At 44.7% G+C, this 26267-nt stretch overlaps 1 protein-coding gene across 2 annotated transcripts; it reads left to right on the plus strand.

Annotated features, from left to right (window-relative positions):
• Positions 1–979: 979 nt before the first annotated feature.
• LOC137283669 (uncharacterized) lies at positions 980–24748 on the plus strand. Of its 2 annotated transcripts, none has more exons than XM_067815306.1 (2): positions 980–1051; positions 20579–24748. In XM_067815306.1, exon 2 carries the CDS (start codon positions 20579–20581, stop codon positions 21413–21415), a length of 837 nt encoding a protein of 278 aa, XP_067671407.1. In that variant the 5' UTR covers positions 980–1051; the 3' UTR covers positions 21416–24748. The 2 variants fall into 2 exon arrangements, with proteins under 2 accessions (XP_067671407.1, XP_067671408.1); XM_067815307.1 differs by lacking the exon at positions 980–1051 and adding an exon at positions 3928–4164.
• Positions 24749–26267: the final 1519 nt, after the last annotated feature.

Consider the following 26267-nt stretch of genomic DNA (forward strand, 5'->3'; position numbering starts at 1 on the left):
GTGAGAATGTGTGAAGGGTTGTAGAGTGGCGTTTACGGTAAAATACAATGTAGCATGAGGGGTTGGATGGTGGGGGTGTGAGAGTGGGTGAAGGGTTGTAGGGTGGGGTTTGCAGTAGAATACACTATTGCATGTGGGTGGGGTGGTGGAAGTGTGAGAATGGGTGAAGTGTTGTAGGGTGGGGTTTGCAGTAAAAAAAACAGTACAGCATTAGGGGTGGTTGGAATGTGAGAGTGGGTGAAGGGTTGTAGGGTGGGGTGTACTGTAAAATACAATGTAGCATAAGGGGTTGGATGGTGTCGGTGTGAGAATGGGTGAAGGGTTGTAGGGTGGCGTTTACGGTAAAATACAGTATAGCATGAGGGGTGGGATGGTGGGTGGGTAAGAATGTGTGAAGGGTTGTAGGGTGGGGTTTGCAGTAAAATACAGTACAGCATTAGGAGTGGTTGGAATGTGAGAGTGGGCGAAGAGTTGTAGAGTTGTAGAGTTGTGATCACAGTAAAACGCAATACAGCATTAGGGGTGGGGGTGATAGAGTGAAGTGAGTGTAAAGGCAGATATTAACAAGAGTGAAACATACGTATCGCTGTTTAACATCTGTTGAGTGGCCGCTGACCAGGTCCCAGGTGACCCTCGTGTGTCGTCCGAGTGGTCGGTGGTGAATACCTAGACCATGACTGACATGGAGTCAAGCTCATCTATTCAGTAGTGAACATGACTGACATGGAGTCAAGCTCATTTATTCAGTAGTGAACATGGCTGATGCAGTAGTAATACGAAAGAGGCTTGCCCAATTTTATCGCGTGTTTTAGTTTCATTTATATATCCTAAAACTGTTGCCCCGAGTCCCCATATAAACAGACAAGCAGTGACTGAACTCACCTAGTCCAGTGTTCCTCCCTGACACCCTAACCACCTTCCCTATACCTAAACTTTGGCTGTACATCTAACACTTGTATGTGTTATATTTTAGAGGGTGTCACGATGTGACTGGACACTGGTCACGGACGCCGGGAGATGGACGGAGCGAGTGATAAGAAACACGTTCAAGGTAGGTTGTGTCGTTGTCCGATGCTCTGAGGGGTAGCCAACGAAATGCCATGAGAGTCAACAGACTGCCCTGTGGGAGAGCCAGCTGGACACCTAGAGTGTAGGTAGTCAAAAGGCATCAATAGTATGATATCCACGTAAAGGTGTATGTTGCCATTTGTACATCCGAACCAGTCTGACCCTCTCTTCGGTGTTACAGCCTTACATGAAGACAGTCTAGATTCCCTCAGGTCCTGGATCTCTGGTCTACCGTGGGCTCCTTTTCAGTATATATGGGTCAATGTGTTACTATCTCAGTTATATATATTCGGAGGATACGCATAGTGTGACAGAATGTGGGTCATGTCCGCTGCCGTTGATCGTCGATGCCTCTCCCCCTGCCTCTCCCCCTGGGCACCGGAATATGGTTGGATACGACAGAAAATTCTTGCGTTTAACTACATAATATACAGGATTTCATTTCATACCTACATCTGAATCCCACTTCAGGTAGTATGTACTGGTTTCAAAGATTGTCTTCGTGCATTTGTGTCCCATTTTACTTTGCGTGTACAAGGCAATTATTCAACACAACCATTATTTATAGATATTGAAAGAAGGAATGATGCCGAATATGTTTACTTTATTTGTTATAAGGTGGGGTGAAATCTGACAGTATTTCATGATATATATTCAGAATGAGCATCCTTCAACAGAGAATTTTGGATTCCCTTCCATTCCTGTTCCTCCGTCCACCAGTTTTTTTCTGTTGTTGTTGACGCGGTGCATGCCTATTTGTGTTGCTTCTAGCTGTGAGCTGATAGTGCTTATTTCAGAATCTGGTCTTGTGAACAAGGTATTCTATACGTAATCGATACATATCATCTGAGATATGTTATCACTCAGCACCCGCCGCCCGCCCGCCGACTAAGTAGTTCCAACATGCAGTCGGTCTTATAAGTTAAGTATAAGTATATATATACTTTAGTCACATGTCATTTGCACCTGTTTGGTGGAGTTGGAGGTCAATACTGTGTGTTGAATGTGTAAAATGATACTGAGTTCCGCACCAGGTGGAGCAACAGCTGTATCAGGTGTACATCACATCAACAAACCACACCGACGTTCACACGGCAGCTGTAACGGTAACTCCCTTCGTCACGTGCTCCAGCTTATTGTCCAGGTCATATAGGGTCAAAGGTTAATCATATCTCAAATGAGAACATGACGTATATCACAGAGATACAGCACGCACCTAGTAAGCTATAGTGTCCAACTAATGTAAAACTCAGTTCCATATTTTAACGTCACCATATGTCCCCGAGTTTCGTCAGGTGAACATCACCAGCAACCTGAAACTAGTCACGTCACACTGAACTCTTGAACTGTCTTTGCCTGTGTTTCTTTTGACGAGTACTCCGGATGTGCAGGAGACGTCCATAATTCCTGAATCTGTTAGAATAATAAACACATGATACAGACAACATCGAACTGGATACATTTCATGTTGGTTTCGATCTTAACGTGTGTGCGTGTGTGTGTGGCTGCTTGTACTCGTCCAGACTTAAGCTGGTTTTATAGTGCCAGCTCAGTGAGACACCATGCCGCAGTTCTGCATGAATACCCAACTCAGACACATTATACTCCAAGCCAACCAGCCCTTGTTGTACCCATTCATGCCGAACGCCATGCATACAGGGACCAACACGTACCATCTTTTGGTATGACGCGGCCGGGTATCGAACGCGCAACATTCCGGTCTCTGGGCTGACGCAGTAACTACTAGACTCCGATGGCGGATGTTTGTTGTGTTGCTGAACTGGCCCACTATAGCACGGTGCACGGTGCACGGTGCACGGTGCACGGTGCACTGCACGTTGTCAACATTCCTGTAACGTTTTACCGTGTGCTGGAGTCCGCCTTTGTGCACACACGTAGCGCTAAACAAATGTGCCCAGAAATACAATATTTAACTTAAATCATATCTGCACATCATATCTGCACATTAATCCCAATGGTACCAGGACAATATTTACTGTTGAAAACACCTGCCAAGTAATTAGACTTGAGATTAGGTTAGATTTGGTGGCGTACTTGGGGTCATAGAGACAAACAAATGATATATTTGTATAACATGAACTGAAAGTGTTCTTGATAGAGAATTTTGATAGAAACGGAAGAAAATAAATACAATAAAATTTAAAAGGAGCCCTCATTTGATGGGAGATGGGTTTAGAGATTGTGAGGTTAACTCTGCAAAATACCTCCTTTTGGGGCAGCACTGTCATGAAGAACCATGAAGGGTGGATCCAAGCAGTAACACATTCATCTATACACCCTGTTATTCATCCACCCGAACCGCAAAACTACTCACTCACTCACTCACACACACGCAAATAATATGTATATTTCAACTCCCATTGTCGGCTATTTATAGCCGCTATATTAAGCATATCAAGGGCCGACCTGTATATTAAGGTCACACATATGTAAATCTGTGTTGAATGTTGAGTAACTGTCTCCATGTCCTTTGTCAGTGCGAGTCACGCTGCTTCCCCGCATAGCTGACATAGCCCTGTTACAGCTTTCCATTTCAAAATACAGCTAAATCCTTTCGTTTTCCAAATCATGTCCCCATGATACACGTGACTGAACATATGGTGCAATATGGGTTATTATAAATGGATTTGCCATCTACTAATCTGTCTAATTAAATAGTTTGAACGTTCCAGCGATGTCGACGATATCTCGAGTATACTATACGTTGTTTCGCTTGTGAAATACTTCACCGATAAGTGAAAGGGTAATCTGAGTCGATAGGAAACTGAGCCATACATTGATTTCATAGTCAACATTGCGAAATACATCTCGCTGAATGCACGACGTCACGCGGGAAGTAAGTCACGTGACCTGTGTTGTGAAGCGAGTGTTGCTATTTTGATCCGGATCTGACTGAGGGAACACGCATTGTGTTGGGATATCGCTGTTGAACGTCAAGCTGCGTACTGACGAGTGTTCGGATAGACGCAGGATGTTACCCCTACCCACGACACAATGGAGGGGAGGCTAGTTCTCACATGCCCCAAACTTTAGACGGGACTGGAGACTGGAGTACCTATGGCTGTGTAGAATCAGGTAGGCTTTGTAATCGCCGCGATCAACTTCCACAAACTTGTCTGACCTATTTCTTTCTCGACCATCCTGGCATACAACAAACGTGAAAGCAGGGGAAGATGCAACGTGGCTTGAAGCTGGGGCATGAAACTGAGCCGCACCCGAGCATCAGGGGTAATGATAATATACAAGTGTATGTGGATAGACCTGACTATCCAGCTGTAGTCGGGCACTATCTGAATGACGATGTAGCTACGCTACTCACATAGGTGGTTTCTTGGTGTAGGACCTCACAATGTTGTAATGAGGACATTTTTTAATTGTTGGCCTAGGGGTTGTTGGTACATAGGGGATCCGTGGTTAGAATAAATATCTCCTTCGCTAAGAAATATTTACAAATGTAGTAGTATTTCCTGTGTAAATGTACTCACGTGTCTCTAGGTACAAAATGAACAGACAGTGAACCCTCCGACCTCTATGTCACTGTCCTCTGTCAGACGCCAACTGTGTCCGTGATAACGCCTCCGTCAGTCACTCTTTCACAGATCATACTCCATCGAAAGTTAAAATTTGGATCCAATGAAATATGTGCAATATTTTTCCCTGACCTAGATGCCGTCACACTGTGACCTGGCCCCACACCTACGGCGTCCTGACATACCTGCAGTCTACACCTGCTGTGATACCCATGGTAGCCAGGGGGTCATTACCAGAGCATGAAACAAACCCTGTTTGTGTGCACCATTAGCGGGCACTTACACAACACAGGTCGGATCACGGTTGAGGTTGTGGCTGGATCCGACATTGTGAACAGTCTGTGTTGACGAGCTGCCTCTGACACTATAGCAGGTGTATACGCACTGGAGTGGAATATTGGGCTGAACCTAATATTGCCTAAGTACAATCCAATGTTTCAATCTTAGAAAACTATAGACGCGCTCACTGGCACACGTTTATTAATTCAGACTTCGTATATAAACATCTTTCTTCACCCACCTAGCTGTGTGCCCTTATGGCACACTTGATTTGTTTACGAAAGTGCATTAAAGAATATTTTACCATTAATATACCATTATGAAGTGACATTATGAACAATGACTGATGATGATGTGTACAGGTCAGACAGGCAGCTACTCATCAATGTCTTTTCACAGTTTGAGGTCAGTGAATAAACAAAAATACATACCTAGAATTGTTATATTACTCATGAGTTACTAGTGAATGTTGCAAGTACAACTTTTATATTCACTTCAAGTCATGTGATGTTTTGAAGTTCATTTTAATAGGCCATTAATTTATGGCAGATACACTTGAAAAAAAGTTAATTTCGATCCCTGCTGACATAACAGATGGAATAGCAACACTACAGGAGACAGGTCAGATTGCAGCAATGACACAATTGTGTTTGGCAGTGTGGCAGTAAGAGAGACACTGATGATCACAGCTGTGAGTGACTGTTACAGTAAGAGAGACACTGATGATCACAGTTGTGAGTGACTGTTACAGTAAGAGACACACTGATGATCACAGCTGTGACTGTTACAGTAAGAGAGACACTGATGATTACAACCGTTAGTGACTGTTACAGTAAGAGACACTGGTGATTACAGCTGTGTGTTACAGTAAGAGACACACTGATGATTACAGCTGTGACTGTTACAGTAAGAGACACTGATGATTACAGCTGTGTGACTGTAAGAGAGACACTGATGATTACAGCTGTGTGACTGTAAGAGAGACACTGATGATTACAGCTGGGTGTGACCTGTGAGAAATGTTAACTGCCAATCGTCTCCATGGAAGAATCAATAGATAGATATATATGTATGTAAGTTACAACCGACTCTGTGATGGTTAATTCATAACCGCCGTCGGTGATGAGTCCATCCTTCTATTTGGAATCTATTCAATGACTCCATTGACGTTCGTAAATGTGCTAAATATTTGTTTACCGATGGTGTGCAAGGCAACCCCCTAATTGACTCTCACACGGATTGTGTTAGAGGCAACAGTGTCATTGACGTGAGTGAGTGAGTGAGTTTTACGCCGCTTTTAGCAATATTCCAGCGATATCACGGCGGGGGACACCAGAAAATGGGCCTCACACATTGTACCCATGTAGGGAATCGAACCCGGGTCTTCTGCGTGGCGAGCGAACGCTTTAACCACAAGGCTAACCCCACCGCCCCCCCCCCCCCCCCCCCCCCAATTGACTTGAGTAGTGCTGTGGGTAGATTGTGTTGTTGGTAAACGAAGTGATGTTGGTAAATAGTGTCCTGTATTTCACTCGGTTGACGTTGGTAGAATTTGTGGTGCTGGTAAACGATAGGTAGGTAATTATTTTATTAGAGTCTCGCCTTTTATGGTACATTTTAATAGACATACAGCATATTAATAATAAACGGATATATTTCATAAAATACAAAGAGCCACTCAATTTGGAGTTTTCAGATACTTAAGAAACAAAAACGATGGGGTGTTGGTAAACAGTGTGATGTGAACGTAGTTAGTGTGACATGATGGTGTGAGCCGGACGATTGTTTTGGTTGTGGATAGACGGTGTCTCTGAGAGTAAACGTAGCCAGGGATGGACGAAGTACTTCTTTGGTAGAGGACATGTTGAGATAAGAAACAAGACCCGACGCTGAATTATGAGTGTCGTCACACGTTGTGGTGTGGTCTGTATTCACGGAGGCACATCGATACAGTATGCGGGATGCGATTACATTCAAGTCAGGGACCGAGTTCGTGACGGGCGTACACATTCAAAATTGGGTGTGTTCCAGCACTTATCTGGCGTCCCAAAATGTAGGAAATTGATGCCAGTTATCCAATGTAGATAGTTTAGCAGACACTAACCCTGACAGATGGTCAAGCGAACTGATGTCATGGTCTATTTGGCATACGGCTTGTGAACATCTTGTTTACGAAACCACTGGAACGACAAAGTTGAGACTTCATGTCGCACTCCCTCGGAGTAATACTCATGCGAAGACGTCATGCTAAATATCACGCACAAATACACGATAGCTAGTACTACGATGTCGATTATGTTAGAATTATGTAATTATATAATTATGTTTTCTGGTATACAATCAGACAGTGTCCAGTTGCCGTTGATCAGTGGTGGAGATTCAGTGCCTAATGTTGGTCGTGTTTAGGTAGTTCTGTGGAACATACCACCTTCATCTGATGTTGATCAGTTGTTTAGATTCTATGTGAAACTGTTGGTCGTGTTTAGGTAGTTCTGTGGAACATACCACCTTCATCTGATGTTGATCAGTTGTTTAGATTCTATGTGAAACTGTTGGTCATGTATGGGTATGAAGAGCTTCAGATATTTGCAGTTTGTCTAATTTTTCTTTTCGTTTATTTTGCAGAATATGTTTACAAATTGAGACATAGTTTTGGTTTTCTACCTGATGCATCCTGATTCCAAGTAGTGAAAATCATTTGTTAGAGATAATAAGTTTATATTGGCTAGAATTCGTAATCCTTTTATACATTTGTGATGCAGGACCTCCTAGACTGACACTTTCTGTATCCAGATCGAGGCACATGTCACTCGGACAACCGGTGTAACTGTTATCCCTCGACGCGCGTTTAGCGCGAAGCGAGGAATATAGTATAAGGCTCCGTCCGTCCGTCCGTTACTCAGTGTGACAGCATGTCCTAACTGGAATATTTTAAGACCCATTGTAAAGATTCTTTTCATCTTTGGGACCTAGGTTCATCACAGTATAAGAAAGGTCCCATTCACGTTGGTGACCCTGACCTTCATTTCAAGGTCACGAGGGGACCTTAACATTTTACACTTGTCAGCAAGATATCTAAAGAACCGTTCATTGGATTTTCTTCACATGCAACACCAAGCTATATCAAGGGAAGGCGCAGGGTCTGTCGATTTTGGTAACCTTCATTTAATTTTCAGCGTCATGGCAATACTCTGAATATTCAGCATATTTAACTGCATGTTAAGATTGTCAGCGAGATATCTCAAGAACAGTTCTTTGGATGATTTTCTTCACATATTTTTAACACTTAACTAGAATGTATTACAATTACTATTTTCGCATATTTCAAGCAATGCAAAATTCATGTCAAGGTCAAAGTGAGTCTTATAATATTTGTGCATTTGAACAACTACAGAGAGTAGAGAGGTTGACTGGTCATGTTTTTGTTGATAATCAACTTCATCTTACATTGAGACCTTCACCTTCATGCCTTTTTAAATTTGATTTGATAATTTGTCGCTGGGTATTATGTCACCTTAGTGACAATGCTTGTTTTATCTCTTTATGATCCCCGCGGGGCTCAAGTGATCTTAGATCAGATAACAAAATGTGCCGCTGTTATAACTCTGCTTGACCACCACTGGATCTCAAGTGACCGTAACAGTGTCATTGCGTCAACTGTTTCATCAGGATCCATATTATTGAAGACATGTCGAAGATGTGTCCATTACTTGGCATGATCGTGATAGAATGTTGATCCTTTCACCAGCAAATCGGAGAAAGGTTACAAAATATCGTCTATTAATAGAAATGAGATAACATTTACTACCTTTGTATTGTTTCCTCAAAGTCACCAACCCCCCTCAGCCGGGAGATACACGCACCCGTGGGTGTTTTGTATGGACACACTTGTATATATAACAATTGGTTCCCAATATATCTAGAGCTGTGATTATCACATTTGCCTTCAAACCAACCATACCAAGCACCTGTCTAAATGTAACTGTGAAAGACCATTGGGATTTTGAGATATGTGAAGGATGTCAGTAACCTTGTTACAGCAGCCCCACTTTTACTCCTTACCCCTCATGGAAAAAGGTAGGTTAATTGTTGGGGTGTTTTTTTGGTTTTTGCTTTTGTTGTTTATTTTTTATTATTTTTTTTCCATTTCGTTTTTTTTTTCTTTTTTTTTTTTTTCTTTTTTTTTCACACTTGTTTATTACAATGCACTCAAGGCCTATAGAGAAGAACCTGTTCAAGAGGCTGTGTCTGGCGAACGTAAACCCGAGATATCAGGGTCGATAGGCTGAGACCCACTTCAACTTGCAAATTCTATACTTGCCAGTGAGAGAACTCTCCAAGAATACACACCGTCTGACGCCCTTACTTGTTCACTGAGAGAACTCTCCAAGAATACACACCGTCTGACGCCCTTATCCTTACACCCTTAACCTTACATCCTTAGCCTTACATCTTTAGCTTTACCCATTGAGCTTCTACACCCTTAACCTTACACCCATAACCCTACTTTCTTTACCCTTTACCTTTCACCCTACCGTCCCAACAGCTGCCTCGGCCTCGTGATGTGTTCACCCTGCACCTCCCTGCCCGACATGTGACAGCATGTGTACTGTTAGGGATGGGGAGGTCGCGTGCCCCCTAAACCCGCTTCTCCCGTTGTGTATGTGTGCAACAGTGGTTCTGTTGTAGTGCATGAAGTCGTCAACAGATCTGTCACGTGGCAAGACTCCTCATTACACCGGAACGCTGTGCATAGTAGAGGACCTCGTGGTAGGGCATCCTTCTCCAGTAGATGTTATGCATCACAACATATCACCCTGTCGACACTTGGCGGTAGGAGCGTGTCAGGCTCACGTCAACATACACCCAGTACGACGGGTAGAAGCGTGTAGACGAGGTTGGGCAGACCCCATTACTCCGAACACCCGGTTTATGGCAAGAACAAATGTCGCGGTTGTGTTATATGGGAGCTGAGGCTTTGCGGTCGACAAGATCTTCCTCGAACGTAGCTATGGGGAAGCACTTGGAAAGTCCTTTGTGTCGCGAGGAGCCGTTACAAGCTGGTTGTGAGATTATTTTGTCAGGTTGATAGCAGGCGGGTACAGCCTGACCCAGCGGATACAGCTCGCACCCAGTCACCTCGCACAGAGCCAGGCAGTTGCGTTCGGTTGTGTTTAACGTCACACCGACAATATTTCAGCTATATAGTGCCGAGATGAAGTCTTCTTTCATAAGCATTATGTACGCTTGTTTGTTGTACAATGTGTTCAAGAACTGTATTCTTTTTGTCCATTTGTCCCTTTCATTGATCGAGAGAATTGCTTGTTAATGAGTATTCGCTTGCGCCGGCTGAATGCACGCACGCACGCACGCACGCACGCAGTCACGTGGTTGTTCCAGCAATGTATGTCAGGCATGCAATGTGTTTGGGAAGTTCTGCTAAGACCGTCCGTTCATGCCCGCTGCTTCACTGAATCTATCTGGAATCAAATGCTCTACATAAACTCGCACACAGAGTATAGCAGGTATACCCACCTTCCACAATACTCGGTGCTGTCTTTACATAATGGTTATAGTACAAAGGGACTGACAGTGCGATCTTTTGTACTCACGGCTGTGTAAGCGTTGCCATGAGCAGTGTGTGTTTGACAAAAGCCGAGGGAACTGGCGTTAACATACAGGGAGTTCTAGCTACAGGTCTGTCTGTCTCTGTTTATCTGTCGAGGTGAGTGTGTGAGTGTGTATAAATTATGTCAGGTTTTGTTATCTGAACTGGGATATCTACAGATGTAAGTGTACAATGTCGGTCCCTCTAAGCTCATACGATATTCATAAGGTATAATTGCAGAAACATCCACAAACATCTTCACTGAAGTACAGAGGCGGTTAAAGTAACAGAAACTACTGTTATGAAAGCCTGTAGAGCCGGTCACCCTGACCACACAACTTGAATGTGTAGTAGTGAGGTGCACTACTGTGTTGTGTAGGTAGAAAAAACATCTACATCATGTCATAAAAACCAATAGAACACAGCTGTTCATGTCTGATGTAAGTGTGTGTAGTCTATGGTAGTGCATATGTTTTTCATCAACCAGGTGTTGTCAGTTTCGTAGGGAGAATCTGCATGCTGTGCTATTTCATAAATGCAGAAACGTATGTCGCTTGCCCCGGTCCTTGCGACCTCGCCCCACTCACCCGACTCACTTGCCTCACCCAACAGACCCTAACCTATCCTGGAGGTTAGAGCGACATGTGTACATAACTGTACAACCATATAGCGGCGATGTAGCCACATGTAGCACTTACTTTCGTTCTTGAAGCAGGCTGTATTGATCTCTATCGATCTTAGCAGCCGTGAATGATTTGCCCGGAACATGACACACCGTTGGGGGAATAGGTGGGGTATCTGTGTGAGACCATATTATACAGGCAGCAGCTCGATAACTCAGTACATCCCTTGGACCGCACCATGTATACAACACCTCGTTAACTCAGGTGCCATGATCGAACTTCCAAATCGAAGTACGAAGTACTCTGTGTTCACAGAGACGGTAGATGCATGTCTTGGGTCACGGTGACGTTTTTCCTTAGCTTCATAAGCATGTGTTGTTGAAATCAATGGACACTAATCCCCATGGATTACCCGTTGTAGACAGAGGATGGAAGTGTATCGTATACCAAGAGCGAAGTGTCCGTGTCATTAATACCGGCATGAAACCTATAATACTGAGAGGAATTTAGTTTTAACTGTTTTGAAACAATCGAGGGTAATGCTTAAGCATTTCATAGTGGAATTCATAGATATTCAAAGATCCGGAAGTCGTTTAACTCTCTAATTATACTCCAATATATAGAATGAAAAGACTTTCTAAAATAATGCAAAGAGTTAGTAAATTACACAAAAATATTTGGACACGTTTGTTGAGGAATCATCTGCACACAAACATTCTTACTGAAACATTCAACATAAGTAGTGTGTGGAACACGTATACAAAATACGCGTTGAGGTGAGGTTAGTTTCTTATTTGCATATCTATCAGACGATGATTTTAAATGAATCGGATGTGTGCATCGGCCTGACTACTCCTTCCCAAATGGGTACAATGTTTGATGCCCATTTATGGTGTCTCCTGGCGTGATCTTGCTGGGATATTGCTAGAAGCAGCTGAAAACTAAACTCGCCCACTTACTAACAACACCATTCAATAAACTGTTATTGCACGTGCTCGAGGCGCCACTAAAGCGTATACTGTGGAAACACTTGTGTCCCGGTGCCGTTATGCTGCAGATGCAGGACATGTAAAGGACAGATGGATAGGGCCCATCCTCGGTATATCCGTGGGTGGTGAACAGATGGATGGATTGGGCCCATCCTCGATATATTCTTGTGTGGTGGACAGGTGGATTGATTGGGCCTATCCTCGGGCCCATCCTTGATATATTCTTGTGTGGTGGACAGACGGATGGATAGGGCCCATCCTCGGTATATACTTTTGTGGTGGACAGATGGATGAATAGGGCGAATCCTCGGGCCCATCCTTGTGTATATCCTTGTGTATATCCTTGTATGGTAATTGCTGAAGTCTGCTTAAAGCCATACTCATTCAATCACTTGGAATTAGTTCCAAAGTTGAATAAAGGTCACGTAAACACATCTGAAACATATTGTTGAAAACCTTCGGATATTGAAATGATGTAATTATGTAGATAAAACTTGACCTGTAGCATCTCGATAGTGTGCACTTAAGTGTAGCGTCCTTTCTTAATGATTGTAAGCACGTTGTATCCCTCCACATCCGTTACCAGCTCACAGCAGACAGTGATGTATACAAACGGTGGAGCCTGTGTGCGGACGGCCACGTTGTGTGTAGTGTCGACGAGTTGACAGCGTCGACAGTTGGCAGAAGGTGACTGAGATATGTGGTATCTTGGCTACCCAGGTGTACCACCCAGTCACACACAGGGCAGATACATCACTCAGTCTGACACAGGACGTGTGCCCAGATGCACAACCCAGGCCAGGCGTATCGCCTAGTCAAACACAGGAAAGGTGTGCCACCAAGTCAGACACTCCCATTGACATGTACTTGTATACCAGGAAGTACACACTGCTACACGTGTTGCCAGTAGTACGAGCTTGTGACTGTTCAACCAGAGCCTTGTGTTACAGTGTGTATTGCTGTGTCTATCAAAGGATGTTAACATTGTATATGTTAACATTGTATATGTAGCAGGGCGTGGAGTCATCCCACAGATGACATCCTTACCTTGTCAGCTTGCTGACGGGGTTAACCTCTTTGGTCATGTGGACAAGGCGTCCGACTTCGGATCAGAGGGTCCGTCGTTCGAATCCCAGCACGGGACTCGGAAATTTTGTGGCCGCTACATTGGCGCCCAACGTGGGGCTGAGCACGTTCATATGAAATTTGAACAAAATAAGCCTCAGTACCCAACTATGCGGCCCGGGACGTGCCTTCTGTTGACGGGGGAGTATGTAGCAGGGCGTGGAGTCATCCCACAGATGACATCCTTACCTTGTCAGCTTGCTGACGGGGTTAACCTCTTTGGTCATGTGGACAAGGCGTCCGACTTCGGATCAGAGGGTCCGTCGTTCGAATCCCAGCACGGGACTCGGAAATTTTGTGGCCGCTACATATATGTTAACATTGTAACTGTGTTGGTTTGAGTCAGGATGGCTTCTGATACTAGATCGTCAAAGGTATGCCAGTCTATGAGTAGTATAGGGAATGGGGAGAAAAACCGGTAGCGGGTACACTTTGCTCAGAAGCTTCTGAGTATAGCTAATTCTGCTACCAGCATATATATTTCAACAAGACCCTTCGATAAGACCACTTTTCGGCTGCTCCCAATTACTCCCAATTATAGTGTATTCCCAATTAGAGCTATGCGGGTACATAGACATAGAAATATGCCAGGAACCAAGCTCTCGCGAGAAGCATATACCGAGATCCGATCGGGTCGTTTGTCCATTCGGGAAGCGAAGAGGAAGTATCACATATCGCAAGCTCGATACACACGAATCCGAGGTGGTATAGACAAACCCACAACTCCTGATATATCCGAAGACTTGGAGGCCCTGCTGCAGAAGTGTCGCCCCATGTTGCTTTCCGACCGAGAGAAACAAATCCTGGAGCAATCGGGACACACCTTCTACGAACACTACCAGATCCCCAAACAGTTTCTCGAACTCTACTTGCTGTGCTTTCGTCAACTAGTAGAAGCCGGCAAAATAGTTGATTTCGTCTACATCTACCCACCCAACCAATTTCAACCCTCGGCGGGCAAACTCCGAATCATTCTCGCTGATAACTGCTATCCGGGCCCCAAGGACAGACACAACCGATGCACCGACTGCCTAGCCACTCTATCGGAACTGCCTGCTCTCTTCGGACCCGACAACTCTACGTGCAAGTGTGGTGCCACCGACCACTGCGTCGACAGCAAGAAATGCATTCTCTGGGAACAGAAAGCGATAGACTACACACCCCAGGAGCGACTTCCACTCGAGGTTCCAGAAGAGATCGAGGTTGACAGCTGTTGTGTGAATATAGAGAACCTATACGACAACGCCTGCCTTTTCTGGAGCATACAATACGCACTCCTCATCAACAAATTGATGGACTGTTGTACGTGTAAGGAGAAAGAGTCTTGTATCTTATGGCGGTTATCGGAGAAAGCAGAGGTACCACAGGGGCGGGGTAATATTTGGCATACCCCATTACCCGACTATGGTGGACCCAAGCATATGGAAGTAGCACCCCCTCCATGCAGCGAACACAAAAAAGCTGCGAACGTCCCAGAAGGAGTCTACTTATGCAAAAAGTTTGCTGTAGCGGGATACGAAGGGAAGAACCGGCTGTTATTGCTACTCGATCCCCCGACTGGGGAAACGATTCCAGTCTATGGCTACAAGATACGAGAAACGATTCGGGCTGCCGGGGGAATAGAACGCCTACGGTTAGTGCGGGAACCGTTTCTATGCAAGCTCGGTAAAATCTGCTACTCACCTATATCAGAAAAGAAAGACGATAGAGAAATCGAATTACTGCTTCCAGACATTGGACGAGAATAGGTCCGGCAGCTCGCCTAGTATTTTGGTAGATGCAGTCGTGGGCTTACAAAGGACGAATACTTATCTAGGCTAGTTTTTCGTATTCCAACTGCTTTTCGTGGTACCCTACTACTTTTTTTCCCCTCAAAAAACAACACTCTACTGCATAATGAAGGGATCCCCACGTTTCGTCTTGGGTGTTTCTACCTTCTCGGTCGGTGTGTGCACTGGTTTGCTGTGCTTCCAGGTCTTGTAGACGACCTTCCAGAGAAAAACAGCGGCTAGCGAAAGGTAGGTCCACCTTTGGGCTGTTTCTAGTATCTGCCGCACCTTCTGGATATCCAGATGGGTCTCTTCTTGTTCCTCCTCAACGTTTTCTATTTCCTCTTCCTCATTGTCCTTATCCAGCATCGACAAGATGTCGACCAACAAATTCGTGGTTTGTTCCAAACGAGCCGGCAACGTATTCGTGGTTTGTTCCAAACGAGCCGACATCGCTGCAGTTTGCTTCACACTAGCCTCTAGCCTCCCCAAGCGGTTGTAGAAGTCCTGGATGATGGGCACAGTCGGCTCTGCAGCAGGCAATACGCTCTCGCTAGGGGGTAAGATGGCCGCAGGCAATACGCTGCCGGCAGACGTCTCACTAGCGGGAGCAGGCAATGCGTCTGTGCTGGTCGGAGGTTCTACAGCAGGCTCTTGCCATATGTCGTAGAGTCTTGTGGATCCAATACCGAAGCGCTTTTTGACCTCGCTTGCTGGGAGCACCCCTCGAAGGGAGCGTATTTCTTGGACCTTTTCCGAAGACAAATCTCTTCTTGGTGGCATGGGGTGTTTTTCCTGGGAATATATATATACCATACTTCCTACTTGTCTATATAGGAACCAATCCTCTCCCAGGAAACTTCTAATAATGCTTAGTAATGCTTAGCAATGCTTAGTAATGCTTAGCAAATGCTTAGCATTACTAAGCATTATTAGAAGTTTCCTGGGAGAGGATTGGTTCCTATATAGACAAGTAGGAAGTATGGTATATATATATTCCCAGGAAAAACACCCCATGCCACCAAGAAGAGATTTGTCTTCGGAAAAGGTCCAAGAAATACGCTCCCTTCGAGGGGTGCTCCCAGCAAGCGAGGTCAAAAAGCGCTTCGGTATTGGATCCACAAGACTCTACGACATATGGCAAGAGCCTGCTGTAGAACCTCCGACCAGCACAGACGCATTGCCTGCTCCCGCTAGTGAGACGTCTGCCGGCAGCGTATTGCCTGCGGCCATCTTACCCCCTAGCGAGAGCGTATTGCCTGCTGCAGAGCCGACTGTGCCCATCATCCAGGACTTCTACAACCGCTTGGGGAGGCTAGAGGCTAGTGTGAAGCAAACTGCAGCGATGTCGGCTCGTTTGGAACAAACCACGAATACGTTGCCGGCTCGTTTGGAACAAACCACGAATTTGTTGGTCGACATCTTGTCGATGCTGGATAAGGACAATGAGGAAGAGGAAATAGAAAACGTTGAGGAGGAACAAGAAGAGACCCATCTGGATATCCAGAAGGTGCGGCAGATACTAGAAACAGCCCAAAGGTGGACCTACCTTTCGCTAGCCGCTGTTTTTCTCTGGAAGGTCGTCTACAAGACCTGGAAGCACAGCAAACCAGTGCACACACCGACCGAGAAGGTAGAAACACCCAAGACGAAACGTGGGGATCCCTTCATTATGCAGTAGAGTGTTGTTTTTTGAGGGGAAAAAAAGTAGTAGGGTACCACGAAAAGCAGTTGGAATACGAAAAACTAGCCTAGATAAGTATTCGTCCTTTGTAAGCCCACGACTGCATCTACCAAAATACTAGGCGAGCTGCCGGACCTATTCTCGTCCAATGTCTGGAAGCAGTAATTCGATTTCTCTATCGTCTTTCTTTTCTGATATAGGTGAGTAGCAGATTTTACCGAGCTTGCATAGAAACGGTTCCCGCACTAACCGTAGGCGTTCTATTCCCCCGGCAGCCCGAATCGTTTCTCGTATCTTGTAGCCATAGACTGGAATCGTTTCCCCAGTCGGGGGATCGAGTAGCAATAACAGCCGGTTCTTCCCTTCGTATCCCGCTACAGCAAACTTTTTGCATAAGTAGACTCCTTCTGGGACGTTCGCAGCTTTTTTGTGTTCGCTGCATGGAGGGGGTGCTACTTCCATATGCTTGGGTCCACCATAGTCGGGTAATGGGGTATGCCAAATATTACCCCGCCCCTGTGGTACCTCTGCTTTCTCCGATAACCGCCATAAGATACAAGACTCTTTCTCCTTACACGTACAACAGTCCATCAATTTGTTGATGAGGAGTGCGTATTGTATGCTCCAGAAAAGGCAGGCGTTGTCGTATAGGTTCTCTATATTCACACAACAGCTGTCAACCTCGATCTCTTCTGGAACCTCGAGTGGAAGTCGCTCCTGGGGTGTGTAGTCTATCGCTTTCTGTTCCCAGAGAATGCATTTCTTGCTGTCGACGCAGTGGTCGGTGGCACCACACTTGCACGTAGAGTTGTCGGGTCCGAAGAGAGCAGGCAGTTCCGATAGAGTGGCTAGGCAGTCGGTGCATCGGTTGTGTCTGTCCTTGGGGCCCGGATAGCAGTTATCAGCGAGAATGATTCGGAGTTTGCCCGCCGAGGGTTGAAATTGGTTGGGTGGGTAGATGTAGACGAAATCAACTATTTTGCCGGCTTCTACTAGTTGACGAAAGCACAGCAAGTAGAGTTCGAGAAACTGTTTGGGGATCTGGTAGTGTTCGTAGAAGGTGTGTCCCGATTGCTCCAGGATTTGTTTCTCTCGGTCGGAAAGCAACATGGGGCGACACTTCTGCAGCAGGGCCTCCAAGTCTTCGGATATATCAGGAGTTGTGGGTTTGTCTATACCACCTCGGATTCGTGTGTATCGAGCTTGCGATATGTGATACTTCCTCTTCGCTTCCCGAATGGACAAACGACCCGATCGGATCTCGGTATATGCTTCTCGCGAGAGCTTGGTTCCTGGCATATTTCTATGTCTATGTACCCGCATAGCTCTAATTGGGAATACACTATAATTGGGAGTAATTGGGAGCAGCCGAAAAGTGGTCTTATCGAAGGGTCTTGTTGAAATATATATGCTGGTAGCAGAATTAGCTATACTCAGAAGCTTCTGAGCAAAGTGTACCCGCTACCGGTTTTTCTCCCCATTCCCTATACTACTCTATGTCTTGTTTACCTATTTGATTCATGATATTCGCCAAGGCTGTGAATGTCCGACGCACTGGTCTGAATGTCGGACACATGAGTATAGATTATATACACGATGCCCAAGTTGCAGCGAGTGTTCATGAAAATCTATGTAATGAGCATGCTGTCAAGTGGGGTTCATATACAGGTGCGCCCGTCCCGAGGTGATGCCAAGGTTATGTCCAAGGGACGTGATCGCTCTCAGTGCGGTGCTGGGTAATTAAACAACAGGGATTATTAACGGGTGACCTGGTCATTTGATCAGTTGTGACCGGCTTGACCAGTCTGGGCAGGTCAGTCACAAATGCCCTGGAGTTGTGAAAGTGCCGATGGATACGCGCTCAATGATCGCTCAAGGGTGAACACAGTTACTGTATTAATTACAATCATCGAGTAGGTCCTGTTGTTGATTAAACCATGAATATGTACCCGTCCAGTTGACCCGTGACATACTAGGGCTAGCATCTTCACCTGTATGCGGGCTAGAAGTGACGTGGTCCTCACGAGAAGGTAAGTGTTTCACTGTGTTTGTACACAGACCAGCTGCTGGCGTGATTGTAAGGTGTATCCAGGCTGTGGTTGGAGCATCTGTCCCTCACTACCTGTGATGGTTCTACCCCTGGTCCTACCCTCCTACCAACCTCCACGCTGCAGTGAGTCTGGTACCAAGGCATCCCTACCCTGACAAAACTTGTCATTACTATTACTATATCCTTTATCCCGGGAACAGCTTATTTCACTCTTTACAAACTACACCCACTATGATGTGTTTATTGCTGTTTCTATATTTCATGATTTGATAGAGTTAGGACTACAAAAACCCGCCAAATACTGCCCCTTGTAAGAATACGTACATTTGTAAATGTATGTGACAACCTCTGTCATCTGTACAACTAGATAATTGATGTCACTGCTTCAGCTGGGAACACCATCCCCAGTGTTAGTAACTGCAGCCTGCCACGTCTTTCAATAATTGGTGATGCCTACTTCGGTTGTCAGTCAAGACGCGATGAAGTAGTTTTACGACGAGGTCGTATTAGTCACAGTCGTTTTACTCATGACTATCTGCCGAAAACGGATGGGGATGCACCTCTCGTGTATGTCTCTTCCGATAAAGTGCTCACCATCAAGCATATTTTGCTTGACTGTGTGGACTTTTCGACTGCAAGGAAGTCCTGTTATGATGCGAGAAACCTGAAAGATCTGTTTCCCCCTGTGTTAGCGGGCACCTGATTGTAAATTACCTGAGGGACGTTGACCTGTACCAGAAATTGCAGATTGTTTTGTAGAGAGAATAACGAATTGCTTGTTTCTGTATTTGGTGCTATGACATTTTCTGTTCTTAAAGAAATAAAAGTAAATATTTTTTATGAACAAATCTCCTTTGGACCATGGACCATAGGAAGGTAATATATGTCACCTTGACTGGCTGGAGTAATACCGGTGTGACGTAAAAGCCAGCTCAACTGTTTTAACAGACGTGACAGTTCCTTGATCTATAATATCTGGGTATATGTTAACTATGGGAAATTACTTGTAGTAGCAGTCGGAAATTACGTCCACTCCTCGCAAACTATTAAACTGTCGTCCAAGCATGTTACCTTTTGTGATTCGAATGATTTCAGATCCAATTGGGTGACCATTTGATTAAAACAGTCCCTCGTCTGTCGAAGGTTCGACCCCCTCCTGGGTATTGGTTGTAAATGTCATCGTTCAGGATCTAGTATACTGGAATATTACCAACTTATATTTTACTCCGTGTCATCACGGTGTATCTGGTTCGTGACTGACCATAGCTCTGACTCTGCAGTAGGTCTCATCAAACGCCTATAGTCTGTAGCCGTGTGTCCTTGTAGTGTAACACCAAACATTTCACGGGTCTCCCTTTGAAGAGAAAACGTGTTGTTTCCACGCTCATAGGATCACACAAACTGTGGTGACGGTGATGTAGCGCTCACACGTATACATGAGATAAGTTCTATAGATATACAACCTGATGCATCGCCTGCATGTGAAAAGCTATCGTGAGTAGCATACGTGAGGCTTGTCATACCGGAGGTAATAGTTCCTGTGTGTTTGGGGGAGTCAGTGTATAAATTGATCAACTATCTTTGTCTAACACATTCATTCAAAGCTTCCAACACCCGACATTACTTTCAGACCTACATGAGTACAGACTGAACTATTAACATCTTTATCCATATTAGTATACTCTTGTATTTACCGTACAGGGGCATCCTTATTGTAGGTGTGAATATATTTTTTCATTTGCTCTTATACATTTGGAATGAAGTCTCTATCTGTTTTATGTTGTCAGAATCCAAGTCTTTCAGCCTGTTGTCATGGTTTCTATATGTTTCAGATGGCAAGGATGCAGTCGATGCAGAGCCAGTGTTGTTGCTGTGCGATTAGCGTCTTTTCCGCGCTGTTCGGGATCATCATGTTGTCAACCGGAGTCTGTCTGGTGCTCAACTACCGCATCATGGAGGTGGATACGACAGGCCTGCCTCCTGAGTGGAGGAATGAGGAGGGCAAGAAAATTGTTGGTATAATCCTCATCTGTTGTGGTATAGGCGGCATGGGAATTAGCGCCTTGATCACTGTGTTGTACTTTACTGTCTGCTCTCGTCCTAAAACCACACCTGCTGTGGCCCCTGCTGGACCTGTCCAGGGGCACGGGCCGGGACATCTAACGACGGGGAAGGTAACTCACCACCCTCCACACACACCTGATCCATATTGTACAGAGGTTAATTTAAAACAGCATAACGCATCCAAAGGCCGACGAGGGAAGCGGACTACAAAGAAAAGACCACATCTTAAAAAATATAAAAATAATCTCACAACTCATAAGGAGGTGATCAATGAAAGTGAGCCCCGTCATGAACATATAGATCTGGACGAATCGTCCCAGTCTCTAGACTCCACCCAGACGACATCGTCCAGGACAACCATGGGCGGGACAGCACAGGAAATCATAGAGACCTCACTAAAGACAAAACAGGAGTCTGCTCCACCTGTGATATTAAATGTGAACCATTTACCTCAGCTTCCGAACCCGGAGACTGGTATGCTTAAAACAATGCCCCCTCCCCCGATCCCTTCCGAATCGGTGGAGATAACTTCAGAGGAAGAGGAGGTGTCTCAGATAGAGGAAATCAAGAAGCTGGACAAACAGGTAGCCGGCCTAATAGAGTGACCATTCCGGATAAAGCCAGTGTGAATTTAGCTTCGTGAAGGAACCTGACACTTGGTCAGACTATCAGTGATGCCTCTGCCAAGTGTCGCACCTTCAAGGAAGGGTAGAGAACCGGACAAGCATCTGACCAACACGCTGTGTTTTGAGTTTGGATGGGGAAACCAGATAAGTTTGGCCAGAAACTGGAACACTCGATGACCACAGTCCATTTACCCGTAGACAACCAACACGGTGCGACTGGAGAAAGTAGGCTGCTTCGTACCGATAGCATGTCTAGCAATATACATGTGCATGTGGACGTGTGAGTAGGAAGCTGTTGAGTGAACCTTTGTGTTAGTGGTACGCATTCGACGAGGGTCGCAATGACCTCATCCAGGTGCTATATGTGGTGGATCACCTACAGGTTACGATGACCTCATCCAGGTGTTATATAAGACGCAGCATCTACGGGTCAGGCCACCAAGGTCAGTGCAACCCACTAGCGGATGCTGTTGCTATAGACTTGTTAGTGCTAGGATAACGGTGAAGGGACCGTATGTTGGTGGCTGTGACACTGTCCCTCGACTCCCCATCAATCTCCCGCCCTCAGGACCAAATTGCTGCAATATGTGATACTGTCTGAAACATATGTGATAACTTTCGGGATGTCATATACTCCTTGTTCTGTTGTCAACAGTGGATATTGTTATTTGCTGAACAGTGTTGACGTCATCGAAAAATACCATGATGAAATTCTCCTTGTCCCACGTTATCAGTGTCTGTGTATGTACATATCCGGTGTTGGATTCATGGATTGGTCATTTCTGCTGGACGATGGACGTACACGCATCTGTGTACACACCACACCTTTGACGCGACAACTACACCTGCTTCCTCTGCACGTGACAACCACTTACTTGTCATGAACGATAAAACACCCACCGAGAACCCGTATGTCAACTTCGCGACAGACACACCTGTTACTATGGCAACACGTGCTCTCAGAGCAACTTGCAAGACGCTGTCTCCTCGTCAATATTCAGAATGGGCGCCGCTGCTCAACAAGTCGTACAGTCCCGGCTGTTCCCATTGTGATACATGAGCGACTTGTGTGATACCTGTCGGTGTAGAATAGAAATGAAACTCTGATCGCCCGTCTTCATGTCTTCACATGAGACTCTGGACTCTCCTCCATTTCTGTTCCAGCATTGGTGATTGTCTTCATTACAGATCTACTTGACATTACCTCAGAATCTCACTGGTTTCACGATTACGTCGGTTAGCCAACCCTTTTGTAAGAAGTAATTCTGTCTACGTTAAATCGATATATTTGTTCAACTTCACATTTGATAAACATTTACAATCAAGTGCTCATTTTGGCCAGGGACCTAACATCGAGGAGCGGTGGGGGTCTATTGGTTAAAGCGTTCGTCCTTCAAAACACAGACCGAATCTAGTTTTTAGTAAAATCACCTCCTTAATGCTGGGTTATTTTAGGAATGACATGTGAAACAAAACCATTTCCCCTCTCGTATTTCCTAGGCATAAGTAACATATATGATTACTGAAACATGTGCACACTGACAGCAGGTTTGTGCTCCTTAGACGGTTCTTTTAATATTTATTTTGAAGAGAAAATATTTAAATGTATTTAAACATACTGGTGGTGTAAGAAAACACGGCCTCGCCACGGAGAGACAGACATCTGTGTCGTGATTGCGGACCGAGGCATCCATGGGTTGCCTTCCTTATGTCTTCACTCCTGCAAATAAAACTACAGACCACATGACTGAAATGGCACGACTGTGACATGTATCACTTCTCCATGGTCAACACCGTTCTGCTTAGATTGCCGAAGGCTGTATATAGAAGGTTTATCCCACCTGGCAACACGCAGTGCAACATGAAGTCTCTAATTATATACTTATCACATAGCACCATGAAAAACTCCCATATTCTGCTTGACAACATATTGTGCTTGACTACATATTGTGCTTGACAACATATTGTGCTTGACAACACATTGTGCTTGACAACACATTGTGCTTGACTACATATTGTGCTGTAGACATACTGATACGTGAGGAGTCAACATGTACTTTATAATCCCCAATCCCTTGTAGATGTACACCACCAGCTATAGTCGCACCAGAACACGTGTAGTTGTGTGTCGTGGGTGTGTTGCAAGTCATACCAGTGTACACTTCGTGTCTCTGCCTGAAAGTGCAATGACGCTTCCCAGCTGTTCTTGTTGACAATGGGGACCCGTCGCTACGTTGCATATGTTATCAAAGCAGGATGAGACGATTTCCAGGTGCATGTTTGCTTTAACTAATGGGAGGTCGGGTCGTCAGTTGTTCCTGCCAGCGTGTTGGCTCAGTAACTACGCCACCTGTTTTCCATGCAACACTATCCAAGCTAGCACGCAGACCGTCACTATCCTAACTGTAAACTATCTCTTTGTACATTGCATTGTGAAGGTGGCTACGATCAATTAAAGTATATATACAATGTGTTACTCTGTGAGTCAGCAATCATCGTTTAAATCCACTCGGCAATGAGGTGGCAGTGTTTGCTGTCGTGTCCAGATATTGGCTAATGGCGGGGCTAATGCACTCAAGCAGTATGGCGGCCGTCTACCTTGGCTACTTTTTCGTCTGTTTTCTTTGTTTTCTTTTAGTTTTGTTTTGTCTCTAGTGGCCACATTGGCTTTGGGTTTTCATTCCGCAAAGAGCTGAAACACCATATGACTGAAATACTATTTACACAGTAACTGTCTATAGATGTCAACGGTAATCGAGACTCTCGCCAGTGAATGTCTGTGTAAATGTAGTGCAGGACACCTGAGATATGGTCGTGTGTATTGACGGACTTCGATCTGCGTGTATGTTTGAACCTCGCGCTTTTGTACCAACATCTTTCGACAATCAGTGGATTTCATAAATATTGTGAAGTAAAGAATCGTTATTGTTCTTTGCGTATTGTTCTGAAACATACAACAGGTTTAAGTTATTCAGAGTAATTCTGTTGTTAAATGTCATTGTTACCTGTCGGCGTCCCATTCCTGTATTAATAGCAGTTGGGGGCAGTCTATTGATCTACCGCCGGGGATTGGACACACTGACTCACGGACTCGCGATCCATGTTCTGTAGCCTGTAACTGGGAGAAAGTACAATGAATAATTAACACCCCTTGCCTTACAATATCTTGCTGAGACTTTGTACAACCTGTGTCTGACGTCCTTATACAAGTCGTAGAGCTTGTCAATAACTGCTGCCATTGCACATGTTTAGTTTCAACTGAATCCATATACACTGTGCAATGTGAATCGAAAATAAACTATTTTCATCATACGAGCGTTCGTTGTACTTTGTTTTATTTTGTGGACGGAGCTCCCCGCATACTAAACCCAGTGATGCGTGGGTGTTTTCCCATGTGCTTACTCTGAGAAAAGATTGAAGATAATGTCACACATATGGTGTGTCTGGTATGTAGAGTGTCACTTGTACCTGCTCTGTATCGTGTGTCTGGTATGTACAATGTCACTTGTACCTGTTCTGTATTGTGTCGAGCCGACAGGCACCTGCAACATGCACATGACTGATTCTCGGCATCATAACCTGAGGAATGTTTTATTTATATCGATGCATTTAACGATTGCAGTGTATGAAATACCTTATTGTCGTACCCGGCAGTGTTGTTAATGCCTCACCGTGAAAACAGCGAGTCCCAGAAATATCACTGATTACTAATAGGAATTCTAAATACGAATAAACTAATCCACTGCATAAACCCGAGAAACAAGTCCGCATCTATACACAGCATCAGGGATTAACGTACATGGCATAAGGTAATTAGTAAAGTCCGTGCTGTCAAGTGCCTACTGTCTACCAGCTGGTTAGGTCTGTGGTGGAGCAGCTGGCGATAGTCCGGATAATCCAACACAGATTAGCTCAGATTAGTATTAATTAAGTAAGTCACTGTAACATAGGTTTGTAAACTGCCTGTCTATGGCATTGGTAGACGTTTTAACATTGCTATAACAGTTCCCGTTTTTCCTTTATCAGCATTGTCGGCTGTTGCGTAAACACTGCGGGGACAAAGATACTGTGGCTTTCGGCCGGTAAGTATGTGAGAGCATATTCCTAATGTGTACATACTGACAGCATATTCCTAATGTGTACATACTGACAGCATATTCCCCAATAAGTATACTGAAAGCTTACTCCGCAATATATAGACACTGAGAGCGTATAACTAAGTACTCAGAGAGTATAATCACCAAATTAATACACATCGAGAGAGTATTCACCAATATATACACACTGAGAGCATATTTACCAATATGGACACACTGAGAGCATATTCACCAATATAGACACTTTGAGAGCATATTCACCTACATAGACCTACTGAGAGTATATTGTATATTTACCAATATGGACACACTGACAGGATGTTCCTCAATAAGTACATTGACAGGATATCCCCCAATATGTTATAAACCTAAATATCAACATGTTTACAGACAGCTTATATCCAATATGTTTATAGACAGAATGTGTCCTAATGTGTACACAGGCAGCCTATATCCCACTATGTTTACAGATGATATCCCAATAGGTTTACTGGTAGAATATATCCCAATATGCTAAGTGATTGCCTATATCCCAAAATGTTTACTGATAGCCTATATTCCAGTATGTTACTGATTGCCTATATCCCAATATGTTAAGTGATAGCCTATATCTCGAAATGTTTGCTGATGTCCTGTATCCCAATATGATTACTGATAGCTTATATCCCATTACGGTTATAAATATCCTATATCCCAGTGGGTTTACATTGCATGTACGTCAGACAAGAAGACAT

This window comes from Haliotis asinina, chromosome 5 (assembly GCF_037392515.1).
Source record: "Haliotis asinina isolate JCU_RB_2024 chromosome 5, JCU_Hal_asi_v2, whole genome shotgun sequence".
Taxonomy (NCBI): domain Eukaryota; kingdom Metazoa; phylum Mollusca; class Gastropoda; order Lepetellida; family Haliotidae; genus Haliotis; species Haliotis asinina.